Source organism: Fistularia commersonii, chromosome 9, assembly GCF_037954325.1.
Source record: "Fistularia commersonii isolate RoL2024-O1a breed Wild chromosome 9, RoL_Fcom_v1.0, whole genome shotgun sequence".
NCBI lineage: Eukaryota > Metazoa > Chordata > Actinopteri > Syngnathiformes > Fistulariidae > Fistularia > Fistularia commersonii.
In genome coordinates, this window is record NC_141292.1 from 4,848,601 (window position 1) to 4,868,631 (window position 20,031).

General features: G+C 39.8%; 2 protein-coding genes across 2 annotated transcripts; one reads left to right on the forward strand and one right to left on the reverse strand.

Moving 5' to 3' along the window:
- Positions 1-1,745: 1,745 nt before the first annotated feature.
- On the reverse strand, positions 1,746-13,104 carry tmem38b (transmembrane protein 38B). The gene is made up of 6 exons (XM_086152099.1): positions 12,719-13,104; positions 7,540-7,696; positions 6,293-6,477; positions 5,253-5,340; positions 3,931-4,048; positions 1,746-2,661 (listed from the first exon to the last, which is right to left on the reverse strand). The coding sequence occupies exons 1-6, from the start codon at positions 12,840-12,842 to the stop codon at positions 2,386-2,388; spliced, it is 948 nt and encodes a 315-aa protein (XP_086008225.1). The 5' UTR covers positions 12,843-13,104; the 3' UTR covers positions 1,746-2,385.
- Positions 13,105-15,597: 2,493 nt separating this feature from the next.
- Positions 15,598-18,382, forward strand: LOC147231027 (tubulin alpha-1A chain-like). The gene is made up of 4 exons (XM_086152085.1): positions 15,598-15,718; positions 16,613-16,835; positions 16,976-17,124; positions 17,205-18,382. Exons 1-4 carry the CDS (start codon positions 15,716-15,718, stop codon positions 18,180-18,182), a joined length of 1,353 nt encoding a protein of 450 aa, XP_086008211.1. The 5' UTR covers positions 15,598-15,715; the 3' UTR covers positions 18,183-18,382.
- Positions 18,383-20,031: the final 1,649 nt, after the last annotated feature.

Genomic DNA, 20,031 nt, shown 5'->3' on the forward strand with positions numbered 1-20,031 from the left:
TATGTTGGTAAATATGCCGATGGCCTCCTGGACTTAGTTTGGGGTCGAAACCACTCCCTCGACTTGCATTGGGTGAGCAGATCGTATTTGTGCGCATGATTTGTGCATGAGGGTGTGCTGTAGATGTTGTTTTATGTTCTTTTCACTGCATATTAAGAACAACATGGTCAGGTGAAATTAAAAATTGATATCATTAAAGGGATTGGTTTTGGATACCTGTTTGCAGTGGGTTTGAACAACTACACATCTGATACCAAGTAGCTTATGCAACATTATTTGTTCATTTGTTGGTTTCTTTTTGTCCACAATAATTTCAAGTTTTGTCCAAATTTAAAATCCATTATATATTGAGGACTTTTCTCATGATAGAATGACTATTATTACCATAAATAGTTTGTATATCTAAACAAGGGAAAATACAGTTTAATAGATACAAACACAATCAAATATAGGAAGTCCAAATACAAGACTGTCTCAGAAAATTAGAATATTGTGATTAAGTTCTTTATTTTCTGTAATGCAATTAAAAAAAAAAAAATTACTTTTTCATGATATCCTAATATTTTGAGATAGGATTTTTGTGTTTTCTCAAGATGTAAGCCATAATCAGCCATATTAAGATAATTTAATATTAAATATTTAATATTTAATATTAAATATTAAATTTAATATTTAATTCTAATATAAAAAGCTCGCAATATTTCAGTCGATTTGTAATGAATCCGGAATGTATGACATTTTTGTTTTTGTAATCGCATTACAGAAGATAAAGAATTTTATCACAAAATTCAAATTTTCTGAGACAGTCCTGTATACTAATTGTATATATTGCCCCGCTTTGTCATGTTGTACACATCTTATGGTCCATAAAGTTGTGAAATGCACGTGCCCAACTTGCGCGGACACATTACAGATCGAATCATCGTCAACATCGAGAAAACGGGCAGAACTCCGGGGATAAAAAAGGGACCCAGGGAAGGTCGCACTGAAGGGCAGGTGAAGCCCGCGGAGCAAGAAGTCGAGGTGAAAGGAGTGCAGGCTCGACAGTGGGGGAGCCGCGCGGCTCGCCGAATAATTGTGGTCGGGGTCACGCAGGTCCGGACCTCATTAAGGGAATTGTCTGGGAACTTTCAGCTTTCTGAGCCGTCATCATGTCACCTGTCTTCGTGTCATCGGGGGCAGCGTGAGGGAAGCAGCGGCTCGTTCACGTGCCTCTCGGTTTTCTAGGTCAAACAGTTTTATTAACACAAAGCAGTTCTGCCGCAAACACTTTGAAAGACCTGTAATTGACACATATGCACCTGACATCTTCAGACTCCAGGCAAATTAAGGGCAGGTACATCATCTGAAACAGTCTGGCTTTTGATCATCTTTTCCATGTCTCCCCTTTTTCCTTTGACACCCTCCTCTCTTCTTAATTTGTATTCACAGGGGGATTTGTTGCTGTCTGGGGTTACACAGATGAGAATTTGGGGGAGATTTGGAGGGATCTCTCGCTGGTAGCGTTGAAGTATCAATCAGGTGCTGATGTTACACTGATGCAATGTTTTTCAGTCTATGGGAGCGGTTCCATGTGGGCACTGTACTGCTTTCTGTCAACACACCACAAACACTTAACGTGCATAGCAATTTTTTTTTTACTTCTTTCATCTTGATTAAAATCGTATTTTAGTTTTTAAAGATCGGCTGAATTTACACATCGGTGTGACAGGTCTCGATACGGGGAATGACGGGAATACGTCGACTGGTGCGTCGAAACTTTTTAATCTCTTGCTTTCAGTTGCAATCCAAAGCATTCACCGAAGCAAAAGGAGACGATAAAAAAAAAAAAGTTGTTGAACTGACATACATTCAAGAGTGCAATTCCTTTTTTTTTTTTTTTTCATAAATAGAATAAAAACATCTGACTTTCATATAATCTCTTTACAAATGTTTTCCCAGCATATAAAGAAATATAATATTTACAAGAAGGAGGATATATACAGAAAGACAATCGATTCTGCAGGTGCGCAGCACTGTTCCCAAAAACCCTGAAATAAAATAATCAACCCCCCCATGATTATAAATATTGATGAAAAATTAAGCTACACATTGTTCTGCAAGTGCGCAATCAGCTCAAGGAAAGTATTCAGACCCGACAGCATTAATATCACAGTACATTAAGGATGGGGCCATTACCCTAGAATAAAACGCGGAGTTGATTGGAGTCAGCACGTATCCAAATTCTCTGATTGTGGATCGCATTCTAGCAAAGCAATGGTAATAGTTCTAGCCAGCAGGGCAAAAAAAACAAAGTTTGAGTGAGCTGACTTGACAGAAGTGAATCAGAAATGACTCCACCAAACCCGCTTGGAGGTGACACGATGCCAAAGGGGCTGAGGCCGGCTAGTCGGTCTTCTTTCTCGCTATCGTCTCCGACTCATCTTTGGCTTTACGAGGTCCTTTTTTCCCTTTACCGGGAGAATCGGAGACGTTCTTCCCCGCTGCCCCTTCTTTGGTCTTGGTGTTCGATGCGTTCTTCTTTGAGGTCCCGCTATCGATGGCCGCTCTCTCGCCGGTGAGGGAGGCGTAGCGGCAGCTGCCAGCGAAGAGGGTCCTGTAGACGAGGGACTCGATGGCCGCGAAGGGCGACGTTAAGGTCCCTGTGAGCATCATCCACGTCTGAAAAGGAAAATGTCACAGATTAAAAAGGTATTCTTTCATGTGACATTTCACAGAATATGTTGATTCATGAATACTCATGTTGCTATCCATTGAATGCGACAAAACTTTGATGAAGATGATAATGATTGTAATGCTTGTTTATGTAGCCCTGTGATTGACTGGCCATCGGTTGCATCCCACAACCCGACCCGCAGGATAAGCAAGTATGGACAATGAAGGACAATAATAATAATAATAATTACCATCATCTGCAGCTTATCCTGCGCTCATGGTTGCGGGGGATCCTGGTTGTCATCCGCTCACTCACTCATTCAGTGCAATTTTCCCAATTTTTTTCCAATTAACCTGCCATATATAAACCCGGAGGGAACCCACGCAAACTCCACACAGAGAGGTCGGAATCAAAACAGGGTCCTTCGTGCTGCGAGGGCGAAGCGCTAACCGCCGCATAAAGAAAATGTATGTTGAAAATATCAAAATGAGTGATGTCATCACAAAGCCAAGTGATGGGTAAAAAGTCTGTAAATTTAATATTTATCATGGACTGTTTTCATCAAGTGTATATATATATATATATATATATATATATATATATATATATATATATATATATATATATATCCGGCAACTTGGCTGGGGAAATTAACTGATATGGCTCGCTATTGCTTCAGCTGATCCATCTTAAAGAATTCAATCGATACACTTTGAAATAAGACTTTCAAAACATTTTGATAGCCTAACCCCACTTGCACGAAAATAGAAGTGGAACCTATCAAGGACCTTGACTTTGACCTCTTTTGCATACAAAAGCGCTACCGTCTCCGTATTAGTGTTTACATCTATTACGTGACGAGACCTTCAGATGTGCAGCATCAGGGAAGAAAAACTAATAAACACGTTCAGACAGAACTCTTAAATGTGATGAAATGGCTCGACGTTAATTTGACAGATCAGAGTCGGAGGGAAGTAACAGTGAGAGTTGAAAGGAGACGCGGTTGATATATATCTGTGTCTCAGTCAAGAGCACAAGTTTCCCAGAGAAGGAAGAGATGATGCAAGCTGATGAAAATGATGCAAAAGCCCAAGTCTTGAAGGTAATACCAAGCTAATGTGAGTAACCATAGGAAAAAAAAAAAACTTAAAAAAAAAAAAAAAAAGAGAACGGTCATTAGGAGACTCGGACACCGCTGCCACCGCAGACTTTCATTTTTTTTTTTTTTTTTCTCGCCGTTGCCTCCTCAAGGTCACACGACACCTCGGACTGACCTTGTTGACGACGATGAAGACGGTGTAAAACAGCATCAAGTGGTGCTTCTGGAGAGGCAGGTAGTGGGTCTGCTGCAGAGCAAACAGCACCGCGCCTATCAGGGTGATCTTGGTGGGGCTTAACAAACATGCAAAGATGCGATATATGATAAATAATATTGAAAATGACGAGGATGACAATGCACACACACACGCACACACTCACAGCAGACACATGACATCTATACTAGGCTTATTCCTTTAGGTTTGTTGAGTATCGGTTTAAAGGAATAGTTCCACATCTAGGAAAATAAACACATCTGTAAAGTGAATATTGAGGATAAAAAGTAAACACTTCATCACCAAACAGTATCAAATATTTCAACAATAAAACACTACCGCCGATGTTATAGATTGTTCTGGTCACAAAATTCAGTTTAATTCAATCAGGGGGCATTCAATTTGATCGAATATGGATCAAATTACAGCAAACAGCTTGCTTGGATTTGTCAAATTGTTAGAAGATCTGCTATTACACAACCTTAACACAAATTGACCCTGCAAGGACTGTTTGCAGCATTTAATCTAATTTATCTATTTATTTCTTGTTGGATTCTGGTTTGGGAACCCAGGTTTTTATGGCTATTCACTGAATTCTGAACTCACAGAAATCCAAATTCCAACTTAAGAGTCCAGACAAGAGCCTTTAGTCTTGAGAGAATTACTGTAATTTAAAAATTATATCATTACAGTGATGGTGGGAAAAGGAAAAAAATAATAAGCTTTTGACATATCTTCTGACTTACAGCATGTTTAGAATTTGCATTTCAAATTGTTTCAAAGTTTTCTCAAAATTTGTATTCACTTTAATTTTTTTCAAATAAATTCTCAGTAATAACTTCTATTTTGCTAATATATATATATAGTGTATGTTTCCATTTAAGGTTGATGTTTTCAACCGGACTTTGTTGCCTTTAAACTTCATTATTTGTACAATGGAAATTAAATTATGCCTTATTTTGAAAGAATCCCACTGAACCTTTAGTCATCATTTGAATTATTCTCTGTCCAAACTGAGAATAAGAAATAAGAATCCATTAAAATTAAAATGGCAAGGATGTGATTTGAGCACTCCAGATTCTTGACCTGCCACCTGTCATCCAATGTCATGATTATTATTCATACCTGTGATAATAGACATGTAATAAAAGATGTGTTTGGGGGGGAAATGCGGAATCAAGCAATGTCACACTTCACAACATTCACAGGAACTTAAAAATGATAAAGAATATCCATGCACAAATCACTGATCTGACCATCTCTGGCCCCGAACCCAGACTTACTATGTCATTTTGAGAAGCTCGTTGGTTTCCGGCGTCCAAACTCCTCGGACAAGTTGTTCAAAATTTCTTATCAGCCCTCCTCCTGCACCTTGAGAGGCCAGACACAATACAAATTATTCATCTGATATTATTTGTGAGTCAAGATGATAATAATAATAATACTACTAATAATAATATTACGTCATTGACACTGCATAGGTAAAGTTACTGCCTTTGGCTAATGTGAAAAAAGGGGAGTATTATGGCTCAAAACCCAAACAGGGGCGTTAAAACAATATACAGTATATTAATCAAGCTGTCTCTGCCCATCCTGATGTCACTATGGCAACTGCTCATCACTGGGTTCCAGTCTAAGTTGTGTGTGTGTGTGTGTGTGTGTGTGTGTGTGTGTGTGTGTGTGTGAGTGTGTGCGCGTATGTTGTACATATGTAATATCATTGTTTCTGCCTGGTATTGTGGCTCTCTACGTCTGTAACCTCCTGTTTCCAACATTGATCACAGACGTGATGATAACAGCAGAAGTGTGTGTGTGTGTGTGTGTGTGTGTGTGTGTGTGTGTGTGTGTGTGTGTGTGTGTGTGTGTGTGTGTGTGTGAGAGATGCCTGGTCATGATGACAATATGAAATCTCAAGCTCTGGCTAAAAAACGTGTTTAATGAGGTCACATCGACCTGAGGTTCTTTTCTTGAGTTATAACTCACTTTCTACATTTTTTGACAAAAACTGCTTGATGGCAATGTCTAATGTGCCATTTCTAAGGGAATCATTTCATATTGAATATTGAATAACCAACCTCCATCCATACATGATTTGATATTTGATTCAAAATGACAAAAGGGCCATAACAGTAAAGTCATTTCAATTGGTGATTTTGGATTTTTTTTTTAATTCAAATGCAGAAAATGTCCTCTATTTGTTTTGTCATTTATTTTCATACTAGATTGTCCACTTGCATTAATGACAATGAAACAAAACTCAAGAGAGAATACGACAAGTAAATGACTCTGCTGAACCAACAGTGCAAACAGACAGCCGTCGTACCTCTGGCCCAGCCGATGGCGATCATGACCAGCAGGCCGTCCTTGTATTTCCTGTGCGCCTGAGTGACTCCTCCGAGAACCTTCCACGTCCTGGTCACTTCCTTCATTCCTGACAGAACCAGTTTGAGAGGCAGCAAGGCAGTGCAGCGATACACCAGGTCTTTGGGGAAGTAAAACACCAGGTACCTGTGAGAGACGCAAACATGCGTGACATGGTTGTTAAGAAAAAAAAAAAAAGCCCTCTGCACTGATATAGCCATGTGTGGTTCTGGTTAAGAGAATGAGATGATTTTCAAGATGCATTAAGATGTTTTTTTATATTTATCACATGAATGCAGATGCAAGAAATCAGAAAAATATGACTTTGACATCAGTGAGTAGTAACCACAAAGCAGCCAAAAGTAATATCCCTAAAACTCTCAAAAGAGAATAAAGATCAGCAAAAATAAATAAATAACTAAATAAATGTACAAGAATATTATCATTCTACTTAAATTAAAAAAATAAATAAATACAGAGCCACATTCATTTTTTGGGGTCCGACTTTTTTCCTGGTTGCTTTATATATTGAAACACGGATAGGGGGAAAACTGTCATTGTTTTCAAGATGTGTATCTGTGGCCTGCTGAGCTCACACAACAGCTATGCCGCCATCAATGTGTGTGTGTGTGTGTGTGTGTGTGTGAGAATAGTTGCAATCTAATGTGAAGCACATTGCTTCACATTGAAACGCCTGAGAGGTTAAGACCATTTGCCATCTAAACAAAAGTTACGACTACTGGTACTTTGGATCTTCGGTTATTGAATTGCAATTTTTGTAAGTCGCTTTGGATAAAAGCGTCTGCTAAATGACTGTAATGTAATGTAACGTAATGTAACGACTTACACGACATTTGATTTTATTGTTTCCATTCCCTGCCATGTTGACTTGTCGCCACTGGGAGACAGTGTGCCCGATTGTGAGCAGAGAATAATTACACTTATAACCAGCAGGGGGATCCAAAGATATGTTGATTTAAAGCTGGCACTCCCTAACAAGCACACAGTAAACTATTTGTCTCATTCATAGTCTTTCACATTTCACACTCCATTTGGATGATCTTTGGCAGCGATAAGTAATTCTCTCTGAGAACAAAAAAATCCTTATTGGTCTTTTTGAGGCCATGGCTTTACGCGGAGAGAAAGACACTGGGACGTTTGTGTGTCGGAGGGCCTCTCGTTTTAGTCCCGGCACTCGTGGGCTTTTACCAGATGATGGAGGCGTGGAGAACACTGGTGCTTTTGGACAAAGGTGCTACGGGAGGTTCGGCCAGCATGATCCCAGACAGGACAGCTCCCCCGAAACAGAAGAGCATGGAGCTGAACCAGCAGGCCAGCGGGCTGACTCTGGACACCTCGAGGGCCCCTGGACAAGAACAGAGGTGTATCTGTCAGCACGGTGACTGCAGGCAGGCGAAACTCCATTCATGAGGTATCACTAAATATTACAGTTCATAAAGGGATACTTCGGTTTTGTGAACAGGAGAAAAGAGCAGGGAAACAACCCCAACCATTAACGTCACCTTTTACAAATATTCAAAAATTTTACTTTCAACATCCAGATCAGGAGTGGGCAATTATTTTGGCTTACAAGCCACATTTCTTTTTCAACCTTTATGCCCGGGCCAACTAGGTATCATGGAAATTGAACAAAATTGAAAATCGGAATCTAGACCTTTATATTTTTTGGCATTTTATTTCAATTTTAAAATTGTTGATGATCATATAAATGTACCGACATTATTTTGTATGTAATCATCCATATGAAATTAAACAAAAGGAAACGAATAAGGAGTTTCTAAATTCAATAATGATTGAAAATATTTATTAAAATATTCAAAGACAATAAATTGGCGGGCCGGATAAAAAAAGCAAGCCGTTACGGCGGGCCGTAAAATGCCCGGGTCTGTCGGTGACTGATCCATCTTCATTTGGCCTCAGGTTCATCCTCAAGCTTATGGCTTTCGGAATAATCGCCTGATTTTACGGACTGTAATTTGTTAGGCCGCATCCTGCTCCATTAAAAAAACAACAAAAAAAAACTCTCTTTCCACTTAAACAGTTCACATGGTGACTGAACAACATGCCCCCCCCAAAACCACCAACAACACTTCCGCGTGACAGCCAATCTGCTCTGTACTGAAAATTTTATGGTGTTTTATGTATCTGATGTACATTGTCTCTGTGCTATAAAAGGTGTTTTATTAATACAAGCACAATAGTGAGATTCTGCCCATCCTCTCTATAAAACTTATTTACCTTTACAGATATCACTGGTAACATTGTAGACTGGCTTTTGTTTATTCCGTCGCTGAGCATTTGATGCTCAGCTTAAAAATCTTACACTACCGCATAATATCAGCCCCGGCAATATATCCAAAATGCCAACTATCCCCACTTATTCAGAAATGACATTGGTTTCACCTCCAATACTTTCTGATCCTCCTCATTCTGTCTAGCTAAATCAATACCACATGCATTATTTGTTAAAAGTAAACTCAGCCATGTCAAGGTGTGAATTTTTTGGTTTTATACCAAATAAAAAGTCAAAAAACACTGATAAAAGAATGAATATCGCTCCTCTTGCTCTCATGTGGTGATGTTATTACACGGCTACAGGTGTTTTAGTACTCCGCTCCCAATAAACTAACAACTGACCGCGACTATTCCACCTGAGCCAGGTGGCGCTTACGCTCACGCCGTCCGCCCACTCCGAGTCGCCGTGGCCGCAAGCGAGACCGAACTGTTAATCAGAGGATTACAAACGGATTATAAATTCCTAGGAGGAGATGCAGGAAGTGAATTACAGGCCTATCTCTTGCCGCCGTCCCTGAAGTCACTTAGCTGGTGCCTCTCAATTTCCTAATGAGTGCATATCCGACAGCGTAGTTTCGAATTTTTCCTCACCTGATGTCACTCTGTTCTTTCCCTCAGTATGATTGATGGCCAGCTGAGCGGTTGCCGGACTGCAGGCGTGACTCTCTCTGAGTAGGCCTCAGAAAACTGTCTGATTGATGAGACATTCATTTGTCTCAATCTGATATAGTTCTGAGGATTATTTAAAAAAAAAAAAAAAAAAAAAAAGGCATTTTGATGCAAAGGTTTACATCCAGAAAAAGGGCTCTAGACCCGAATATTTTGAGAAATTTCCCTCATCTTTAAAATTTGAAAATTCCTCAGAAAAATCATCTAAAAATCTGTTGTTTCTATAATTCATAAATTTCTTATCTATGTTTTACTTACATTTCTATAAATGATTATTTAAAAAAAAGGCATTTTGATGCAAAGGTTTACATCCAGAAAAATGGCTCTAGACCCAAATACTTTGAGAGATTTCCGTCATCTTTAAAATGTGAAAACTTTTCAGAAAAAAACCTAAAAATCAGTTGTTTCTATTATTCATAAATCTACCTTTTCCTTACGTTGCTATAAATAAGTATTTAAATTAAAAAAAGGGATTTGGATGCAAAGGTTTACATCCAGAAAAATGGCTCTAGACCCAAATCATCTTCTTCTTTCGGCTTTTTCCTTCAGGGGTCGCCACAGCGAGTCAACAAATATTTTGAGAAATTTCCCTCATCTTTAAAATTTGAAAATTCCTCAGAAAATCATCTAAAATCAGTTGTTTCTACAATTCATAAATTTCTTATGTATGTTTTCCTTAAATTTCTATAAATAATTATTTGTCTTTATGCAACTCGTTTCTTATTTCAAGATTGTTTTGCTCTGTTTCATCATATCGAAGGAACTCAGTGATGGTCAACATCCAAGTCAAAACTCAGACTCATCCATGACAGCAAGATTAATTTTGCATCAAAATATTTTTGTGATTATAAAATGACTTAATATGACACTTAAATGGTGCACTGGGAGCGGCGATATCCTGACATGTTCAGTGCACAAACGTCCAGTGCCTTCTTTTGCATAACAAACTACTTCTCACAAATCCAGCATGGAGGCCTGTTGACACTTGTGCAAAATAAACAGGAGCGGGTTCTGAGAAAACATATACAATAAACATAACAAAAAAGTGGGCAGGTTGCGGCAGGACAAGGCACAAACACGCGGAGACAGGAAGATAATCATGTATAACAGGAAGTAACAACTGTGAACATTTCATGACGTAAACACAATAAACTAAATCAGAGACGTATAAAGCAAAAAGCAGGAGGGGGATAATATGTCACAAACATTTCTAATATCGTCATGAAAGTTTTTCCATAGTTTTATTCCACTCGCTGTGACTACGCACATATTTTGTTTGCATAAGGCGAGACGAGAACAACAAGATAGTCTGAGTCAGAGCTATTATTACTAAACTTTTTTGTACTTTTTACATTTTCAGTAACAAAATGGGATCATTATTTCTGCAACATTAATTCTAAATTCAGCCTTGAATAAGTAGAATTAATACTACATACACTCAATGTGCTTATGTGTTGTTCCTGACAGGTTCTTTCCCAGCTTTATTTGCATGACGCTCTGGCCTGTGACACACTTTCCATAAACTGTCACGACTTGTTCAAAAAACCAGTCGCTTCACAGTGGAACAACCGAGACAAAAAAAAAAAAAAAAAAAAAAAAGATAAGACTAGCTCAAGGTGTGTTGGATATTCCCCTCCTTCCTTCCTGTCCTCCATAGAGCACAACTGCCAAACTTTATTCTCATAATCCTCAACTAACTCTCACAATGCCAGCCTTGGTCATTCAAGCTTTAGCATCCTTCTCTCACTATTTACAACGCACGCAGCTTTTCAAATACTCTTCTCTTGGCTCCATGGCATTGCATGAGGAGGAACTGCATGGTTATTTCAGGCTTGATCCTTAACCACTAACTCTCCTGCCAAGTCCTTGTCTTCCCAACCTCCTGTACAATCCAGTTTGCACACATGTTTAAATAATTCCAAAGCAGACCGTAATAACAGTATGAGGCAGAAAGGGCAGAGCCATAAATCAGGTTTGATGTTCTGCATGGAGCAGAATCCATTCTTAACTGTACTTAAGTGTGTTCTTCCAGGAATCTGAATACAAAAGAAGTTAAGGCGCCACGTCGCTGCACTCCCGCAATGGTAAGGCAGGGAGGGAGATACAAAGGAAGGGGAAAAGCAGGGATGGCTTGTTGGATAATAGCATTCCTTTCCTTTTTGGGAAAAAAAAAAAAAAGTAGCCTGGAAAACTGGAGTTGCGTCGTGGGACATTTTGTGCCCGGACCTCCCGGTGTATTATCAGCAGATCCTCACTATGCCCTCGGTTCAAAGTGGCACATCTCATATCAGATACCGACCTGACACAGTTGCTAATACCTCGGTCCTATCTGTGACAACAAACACACAATCACTGGGGCGGGGGTTGTTGAACTCTGGCATATTGTGACCCTATAGTTTTTATGATGTGTTGTAGAAGCAAAGGACAAAGGGTTAAAAGGTTACAGCAGCTCAGATTCTTTATGGGGCAAGTTCGAAAATAGAATTCGAGTGGCCAGACTACAAAGAGTCGTAGGCGGTGGTCTCCGTTTTTTGTGGTTGGGAAAAATCAAGTCGCTATGCTGTTCAGAGCCCACCTGTTCCTGCAGACTGTCTCTTATTGACATAACATAGTTGCCTCTGTGACTGCTGATGGTCTGAGCTGGTACAATAGAGCGTGACAGGCCCAGAGCAACGTCAATATGTTCTCACTAATTTCTGCTTTTCTGTTTCACGTGGGTTAGCCACACTGGCATGGAGAGAGCAGCGATAAACAATTATCCCACACGAGTTCACCGTGACAATGGACGTTAATCTGGAGCAGCTGCAGGCTGAAAATCTTTTTTTTGGGATAGACTGATAATTGCAAAAAAAGAACTAAGTACTGTTTAAAAGCTACAGCGAACGAAACATGCAAGTTGATTAACTGGTTATAGTATTCAGAGAGTTTAATGCATACAGACTTGAGCATTTTGCACATGTGGTCTTGTAAGGTTGCACAGATCAAGTCCAGGGGGGCAAAAGTTATAGGCTTGCATAATATGACAAAAAAGTAGGTGTGTATCGACAATTGTAACATGAAAGGGAAAAATATGACAAAATGAAGATAAATAGGAGTATTTAGGAGTAAAAGAACTGGCCCCAGTTGCAAATGGGTGATTATATTACCAACTTTAACACTTATTTTTGCAGGTTACATGGGGCCCTTTGGTCTTGCGGTTGTTCTGTTATCATCACGGTGTGATTATCAATATGAGATTTTTAAAATAGCTATTAATTACTTCGAAAAGTCGCCCCGAAGAAGTGAAACTCAATGCAGCGTAGAAAAAAAAAGCAAAGTAATATGATGTTTGCGGTCACAATCCTGAGTGAACATGCTTCTTGCAAACCGCCCTGTCCCTGACCTTTGCCCCAGAGTCACTCACCTGGCTGCTCCCTCAGAGACATGATAGATACGATGTAGTGCGCCAAGTCAAAATAGGGATACATGGACAAGTTGGCCAGTCCGTGCGACAACTCGTCCAGATGTAGAAATTCAAACAAATCCATGGTGCAAAATATATTTCTACATATAAAAAAAATAAACTTGAGTAAGAGTGCGCTATTCTAGTTACAAGGATCAAAATAGATGAAAAGTCAAGCATCCGGTTGACAGCTGTGTTAACACCGCTGCCGAGTCGCCTGCCGCCACTTGAAATGACTCCGCGGGTCGTCGCTGGTCGCCGGGCAACAGGTCAGCGGTGGCGGCGGGAGGCCCTGCGAGCATCCGGGACGCTGTCAGGGACACATACATGGAATTCCTGCTACGTGTTCCGCCATTCTAGTAACGCTGCGAGGGCGGAGTCGCTGCCGCTCTGTGATTGGTGGGGACGGGGAGCGGCGAGCCAATCAGTTGTTAGAGAGTGGCCCCTTGTGACGCAATGGTACGTTTGTTAGCAAACACAGTTACCCCCGCGGTGCAACGTTTGTTCGGTGCAAACTGTAAAAACCGGAAGGCGGTCTATAATAACCGCCTTCAGTCGGATTCTTGTGCTGTGCTTGCACTTCAGTCTCTGAGCTTTACCTCGCATAATGCATGTTATTCTGTCACAAAGTTTGTCTTTGCTTATCGGAAATCTGATTTGAGAGTTACGTCATTATTATTATTACAATTACTTGTCAAAATATTCTATATCTGACGTTTGCTATCATAAATTGCCTCGTTTATTTATATCTATACTAATATTTATTGATACTGTAATTGTTACACTGCTGTGACAAAAGAATTTTTCCTTGTGGGGGGTTTACATTTGTTTTCTTATTGCATTTTTGTGTTTACATTTTCTTATTTTCTTGTACACCTGACTGCTATGACAATTCATTTTCCCTTGGTGATTAATAGTCATCTATCTATCTATCTATCTATCTATCTATCTATCTATCTATCTATCTATCTATCTATCTATCTATCTATCTATCTATCTTATTATTTTCTTCACAAAAAGAAGAAAATTGTTGTTGTTTAGTCCTTTATTAGACCCAAAACGAGAAAATTGACCATGCTGTTCAGGTAAGGTGAACACAATTTTGCATGTAAACTAAGGAAATTAATTTGTTTGTATTTTTTAATTCTATTTTATTTCATTTTATGAAACAATATACATAAGGTAAAATAATATAAACAATAGAGATTACAAAAGAGTCAAACAATTGTATTCAGAGTAAGTAGAAGCTGTAACAGTCAAAGAAAATAATGTATTTGAGTGAAATCGCAAATACTGAGTGGCTGATGTAAGAAAATGTTCAAAATATGCATCTTGGGTTTGTGCTGTTTGTGCTGTTACAATATACACAATGTGAAATAATATAAACAATAGAGAGTGAACAAAAGATTTAAACAATTGTATTCAGTGTAAGTAGAATCTGTAACAGTCGAGAAACAGAATCAATTTAAGTAAAATAGCCAATACTGAGTGGTTAATGGAAGAAAATGTTGTTCAATATATGCAAAATGTGCTGTTGCAGCAGTGTGAATTAATTATCCCAGTCAGTTACTGTGTATTTGAAACAGTGCTGATTGGGCAGACTGGCCATTGCAACAAGGAAAGCAAGATTGAACCCTTATTTTGGGTGAGTCATGCTGCTGTCCAAACTGAATGCATGGGTGGCGACTCCATCTGCATCAGAGATGATAACTAAACCGTCAGTGTAATTTATCCCGCCATCTCCACTGCATCGGTGGAGCTATCCAGGATGGAGTTGTTGTTTATCCCCTATCTTTTTGGTCACAGCTCATACTGCATCAGAAACCAAGTGGACCTTTTTTTTTTACGTGTCAAGAATGCCACATCAGTGTCAAACATGCTCCTCAGAGGTGCCCCCTGCTGTCAACATCCTCAGTCTCATCAGGACGAAGAGCCCACTCTGGCCTTTTTGTGAAGTTTTATTGTCTGTCCAATCTAGTTTAGTGTTCTGACAAATGCCCAGTGACTTGCCAGATGTTTCAATATCAGTATTGTTCAAAGTAATAGGCAAATAACAGAAATCAAACACGGAAATGCCACTGTGATAAAATAACCCAATGTTTTAGTATTTATCTTTGGAACATTTTTGTCATTGCATCTTATGTTGTCCAATATAAGATTAAAGAATCATACAAATGGATATTAATCATTCATTGATGATAAATGCATGATAATTTTATCATTGTCTATCTTTTTAATCTCCTTGTAGGTGTCACTCCTACTGCATGATGTTTAGTTTTGTCATTGTTATTGTCACTCTGTTTCTGTTCTTTTCCATGTTGTTGTTGTTTTGGTTGTTGTCTATTCTCACCCTTGTAGTCTTTTTTTTTCATTCTGTTGTTTATTCTTATCCTTGTTGTTGTTCACTCTACTGTCTATTTATCCATGGATGTCATTTGCTATCTTAAATAGTCTCTCTTATTTATATCTATACTCATATTTATTGATACTGTAATTGTTATGCTGCTGTGACAAAAGAATTTCCCCTGTGGGGGATTTACATTTGTTTGCTTATTGCATTTTTGTGTTTACATTTTCTTATTATTTTCCTGTGTACCTGACTGCTATGACAATTCATTTTCCCCTGGTGATTAATAGTCATCTATCTATCTATCTATCTATCTATCTATCTATCTATCTATCTATCTATCTATCTATCTATCTATCTATCTATCTATCTATCTATCTATCATCACCTAGTGTATTGTGGTCATGAAAAAAAGAACTACATTACCCACAATCCTTCAGTGTGAAAGAGCTTCTCTCTCATTGGTGGAAACGTTCCCTGCTGTCCGCTCACGTCAGCTAACCCGGGGGCACATATTTTGTGCTTACCATTAACTTTCGTCATTCCTATTCACCTTCTACGGTCGATACCTAAACTTCGTCGAGAAGGACCAAAAACAAAAAAGCTTCGAAATGGTAAGATTTATTTTCTAAATGTGACTATAGGATTAAAATTTGTATAAAAGGGTAATATTATTGTTTGGCGAGAAGTATGGGTTTTTATTTTGACTTTCAAAGTACTTTGGTATTCTATCAAAACGGGTACGGTATGCAATAACAAAAGCAGCTACCGTGTACAACAAAGAATCACGACTTAATTAATTTATCATTACATTTTTGTGAAAAACGTCACAAAAGTCCAACGAGGATATTATATAAAGTTTTTTTTTTTTATTCCATGTGTCACGCTGAACTCACGGTCCACCAGACGGTACTGACGCAGTTTCAAATTCTGGGCAATGTAGCTATTACACGATAAAAGATATGTGTTTACCCGTTAATTCTCGTCAGTTATATTTTATTAAATACTAAAGCGACGATTAGTGTTGCTTGGACGAGAGGGTATTTCCACGGGAATTCCGGAGAGGAAAGTTTGAAGACATTTTAGCGCCATCAGATAGCAGTGCGGTAAAGCAGCACTGCGGAAGTGTGCAGTATTGTGGCGGCAAAGTGTAGAGTAATCCTACCTTACTGGGTACACAAGCTAGTTGCCTCCCGAGTTTTTTTTTGGTTCAAACAATACACGCCTGTCTTCTCTTAAATACAAGCATTACAAGACAACTGGTAATATTTGTTGGGTTTTAAATGGCGTTCTTTTTCCCATTTTTAAAATTACAGCTCAGGGGGTTAAAAAGGGGTCTGTAAGGTGCTCAGGTTAAATTGAAAACTCCATTTGGTGTTTGGACTGAACAAATTAAGCTTAAGGTGTATCAGATTAAATGTGTTCCTTGTATATAGAGCAACAGTGAAATTTTGTTTTTTGAAATTATAAAAGCCTATATTAATGATTTTTTTCCTTTCCCCCTGCAGCGTGAGTGTATTTCCGTGCATGTTGGCCAAGCTGGAGCCCAGATGGGCAATGCCTGCTGGGAACTCTACTGCCTGGAGCACGGTATCCAGCCGGACGGTCAGATGCCCAGTGACAAGACCCTTGGTGGCGGAGACGACTCCTTCAACACCTTCTTCAGTGAGACTGGAGCTGGCAAGCACGTTCCCAGAGCTGTGTTCGTGGACCTGGAGCCAACTGTCATTGGTAAAGTCATGTTTCCCCCACGGAAGAAGAACCTTGTGGCCTTCATGAAGATCAGCTTTCATGAAATGGCTTGGACAATTGAATAACAATATATGCAAATTATTACTTACAGTTGCTGTGCATTGTTTCTCGCCCCTCAGATGAAGTCCGTACAGGAACCTACCGTCAGCTCTTCCACCCTGAGCAGCTGATCACCGGGAAGGAGGACGCAGCCAATAACTACGCCCGTGGCCACTACACTATTGGCAAGGAGATCATCGACTTGGTTCTCGATCGCATTCGTAAACTGGTAAGTTGGTCAGCTGTCCTGTAGATTTTCATAGTGGAAGGTGATTTCTCTACATTTTAATGGTAATGTTTTCTCTGCAGGCTGACCAGTGCACAGGGCTCCAGGGGTTCCTCATTTTTCACTCTTTTGGAGGAGGAACTGGCTCTGGCTTCACCTCTCTGCTGATGGAGCGTCTGTCTGTTGACTATGGCAAGAAGTCCAAGCTGGAGTTTGCAGTCTATCCAGCCCCGCAGGTCTCCACAGCTGTGGTGGAGCCCTACAACTCCATCTTGACCACCCACACCACCCTGGAGCACTCAGACTGTGCCTTCATGGTTGACAACGAGGCCATCTATGACATTTGCCGTAGAAACCTCGACATCGAGCGCCCCACGTACACCAACCTCAACAGGCTGATTGGTCAGATTGTCTCCTCCATCACTGCCTCCCTCCGCTTTGACGGAGCCTTGAACGTGGACCTGACCGAGTTCCAGACAAACCTGGTGCCCTATCCACGTATCCACTTCCCTCTGGCCACCTACGCCCCCGTCATCTCAGCAGAGAAGGCCTATCACGAGCAGCTTTCTGTGGCTGACATCACAAATGCCTGCTTTGAGCCAGCCAATCAGATGGTGAAATGCGATCCTCGTCACGGCAAGTATATGGCCTGCTGCCTCCTGTACCGTGGAGATGTGGTACCCAAAGATGTCAATTCTGCGATCGCCACAATCAAAACAAAGCGTTCTATCCAGTTTGTGGACTGGTGTCCCACTGGCTTCAAAGTGGGCATCAACTACCAGCCCCCAACCGTGGTACCTGGAGGAGACCTGGCCAAGGTGCAGAGGGCTGTGTGCATGCTGAGCAACACCACTGCCATCGCTGAGGCCTGGGCCCGACTTGACCACAAGTTTGACCTCATGTACGCCAAGAGGGCATTTGTTCACTGGTATGTCGGTGAGGGTATGGAGGAGGGAGAGTTCTCGGAGGCCAGAGAAGACATGGCTGCCCTGGAGAAGGATTATGAAGAAGTTGGCATTGATAGCGCGGAGGAAGAGGAGGAGGAGGGCGAGGAGTATTAAGACTCTTCACACTCCTCATTCACCATTGTTCTTCCGTGAAAAAGAAAAGTCTTGTCTTTACATTCCATAATTGCATCTTTACCGATGTAACTTACATGTTCTTGGTTTCAACAGGTCAACTGGCATGACACTGTGATGTGATGCTGTTGCTATGACACTGGATGTTCAATTTTCTAAAAATTAAATTCATCTGCATTTAACTGCTTGTTTTCCTGTGTTGTATTTCTACTTCAAACTTGAACCTCAGGAGATAAAATAATTGAAATATCAGGCACATTAGGGGAAATCTGATAAGACCTTTATCTGCAATGCTTCAACCCAAATAATTCAGAATGTGCAGAATAATGCCCAGTTAAAAATTCCTTGGAAACCCTGACTTAGTGTCATTGCTGTGCCCTTCTCACCAATAGTATGAAAAAAGGGAAATGCTAACCAAAGGAATGATAAGAATTTGATCCAATGGGTTGTCACTTTTAGCCACAAATGGCAGGGACACAATTTACTTAGGATTGTCTTTCATGTTAAATCTACTGCCACTTACCCTTGTACCTGCAGTTTGTTGTACACCGAGCTGCACTCAAATGTCTTACTGCTCTGCCACTACTCTTGCAATGTTCATGTTCATGTCTATAATATTGACACTATCAGCAAATATTGAAATATACTGCAGACAGCGAAGTAGGAATTTCACTGTACAGGGAAACGTTTCTACACTGTACAGGTGACAATAAACGCTTTAAATCTTGAATCATTCGTATTTTGCAACTTAAGTTTTCAAATATTTCCAACAGCTTTTAGGACCCTATAAATAGAAGCAAATGAATGTTCAGCATGCAAATGCAAGTCCAGCTCTTCAACCATGGATGAATAAGTGTCAGGCTGGATACCAAATTGTAAAATTTAACCATTATGTTTTCCCTATTTTTATTAGCTTTCTGTTGAATGACAAATAGACAAACATGTAGTCTGAGGTAGTGTGTAATAAGTATTTATTGAGCCGTATAACGATTTCTTTTCTTTTCTAATACATGCTGAATTCACAGAAAGTTTACATTTTCCGGAAACTTGTATATAGTACGTCGAGGCTTGGTTCTAGTACACCAGTAACTTATGTGTCATTTACTTTGTGTGTGTGTGCGTATTTATATTCATTTTTTAGACCTGAATCACCGCAACAAAACATACAAGCACACCTACGGGTAACATGGGCGCACAACTACAGAACGCAGTGATATTCTTTGTTTTTTAAAGAAAAGCTTTCAACCGACAAGACGGGTGATACAGTATACACGAACAGGCTATCCAGACGTCCTGAGTTTCAAAGTGCAAGTTTTAATCTTGGTTTCGGCATTAGCACATCATTTTAGCTTGCAAGCTACACTAACATTTCTAACACACGCCGATCACGTTCGCTCGTTACTTTTAAATGCATGTTCAAAGGTAATTTTACATACAAATACTAATGGTAATTGTGCATAAACAAGCTAGACACACGCTACCAAGCTACAAGTGGTTACGTTACTTTCCTCGGGAGCAACTTAAGAAAGCCAGACTACCGGTGCTTAAACTGAAAATATCCGACACAAAACTCATATGTGTATTCTGATACAACTTATCGTTATAGTATTCCATTATTTCTAAGCCGCTACATTTAAAAAAGTCAACACTATTTGTGTTCATTGGCATATTGGCTCACAGAGCAGTCGATTGAGGGATACGCGCGCTTCTGCGTCCGTAAGACCCTTAAGGTGTCCCTTTAGCGCCTGTATGAAATGAAATTATTTCACAGCCTACGAGCCCAAATTAAGCTAACCAATATAGATAAACGTTGAACTTTATTTCCCCCGTG

Bases quoted from the DNA above. Each gene is read 5' to 3' on its own strand.
- tmem38b (XM_086152099.1), bottom strand. From the start codon at position 12,842: ATGGATTTGTTTGAATTTCTACATCTGGACGAGTTGTCGCACGGACTG. The intron at 4,049-5,252 runs GTAAGTCTGGGT...ATGTTTGTTAAG, and splicing joins GAGCTTCTCAAAATGACATA to CCCCACCAAGATCACCCTGA. The intron at 2,662-3,930 runs GTCAGTCCGAGG...TTTCCTTTTCAG, and splicing joins TCTTCATCGTCGTCAACAAG to ACGTGGATGATGCTCACAGG.
- LOC147231027 (XM_086152085.1), top strand. The intron at 16,836-16,975 runs GTAAAGTCATGT...CTCGCCCCTCAG, and splicing joins CCTGGAGCCAACTGTCATTG to ATGAAGTCCGTACAGGAACC. The intron at 17,125-17,204 runs GTAAGTTGGTCA...TTTTCTCTGCAG, and splicing joins TCGATCGCATTCGTAAACTG to GCTGACCAGTGCACAGGGCT.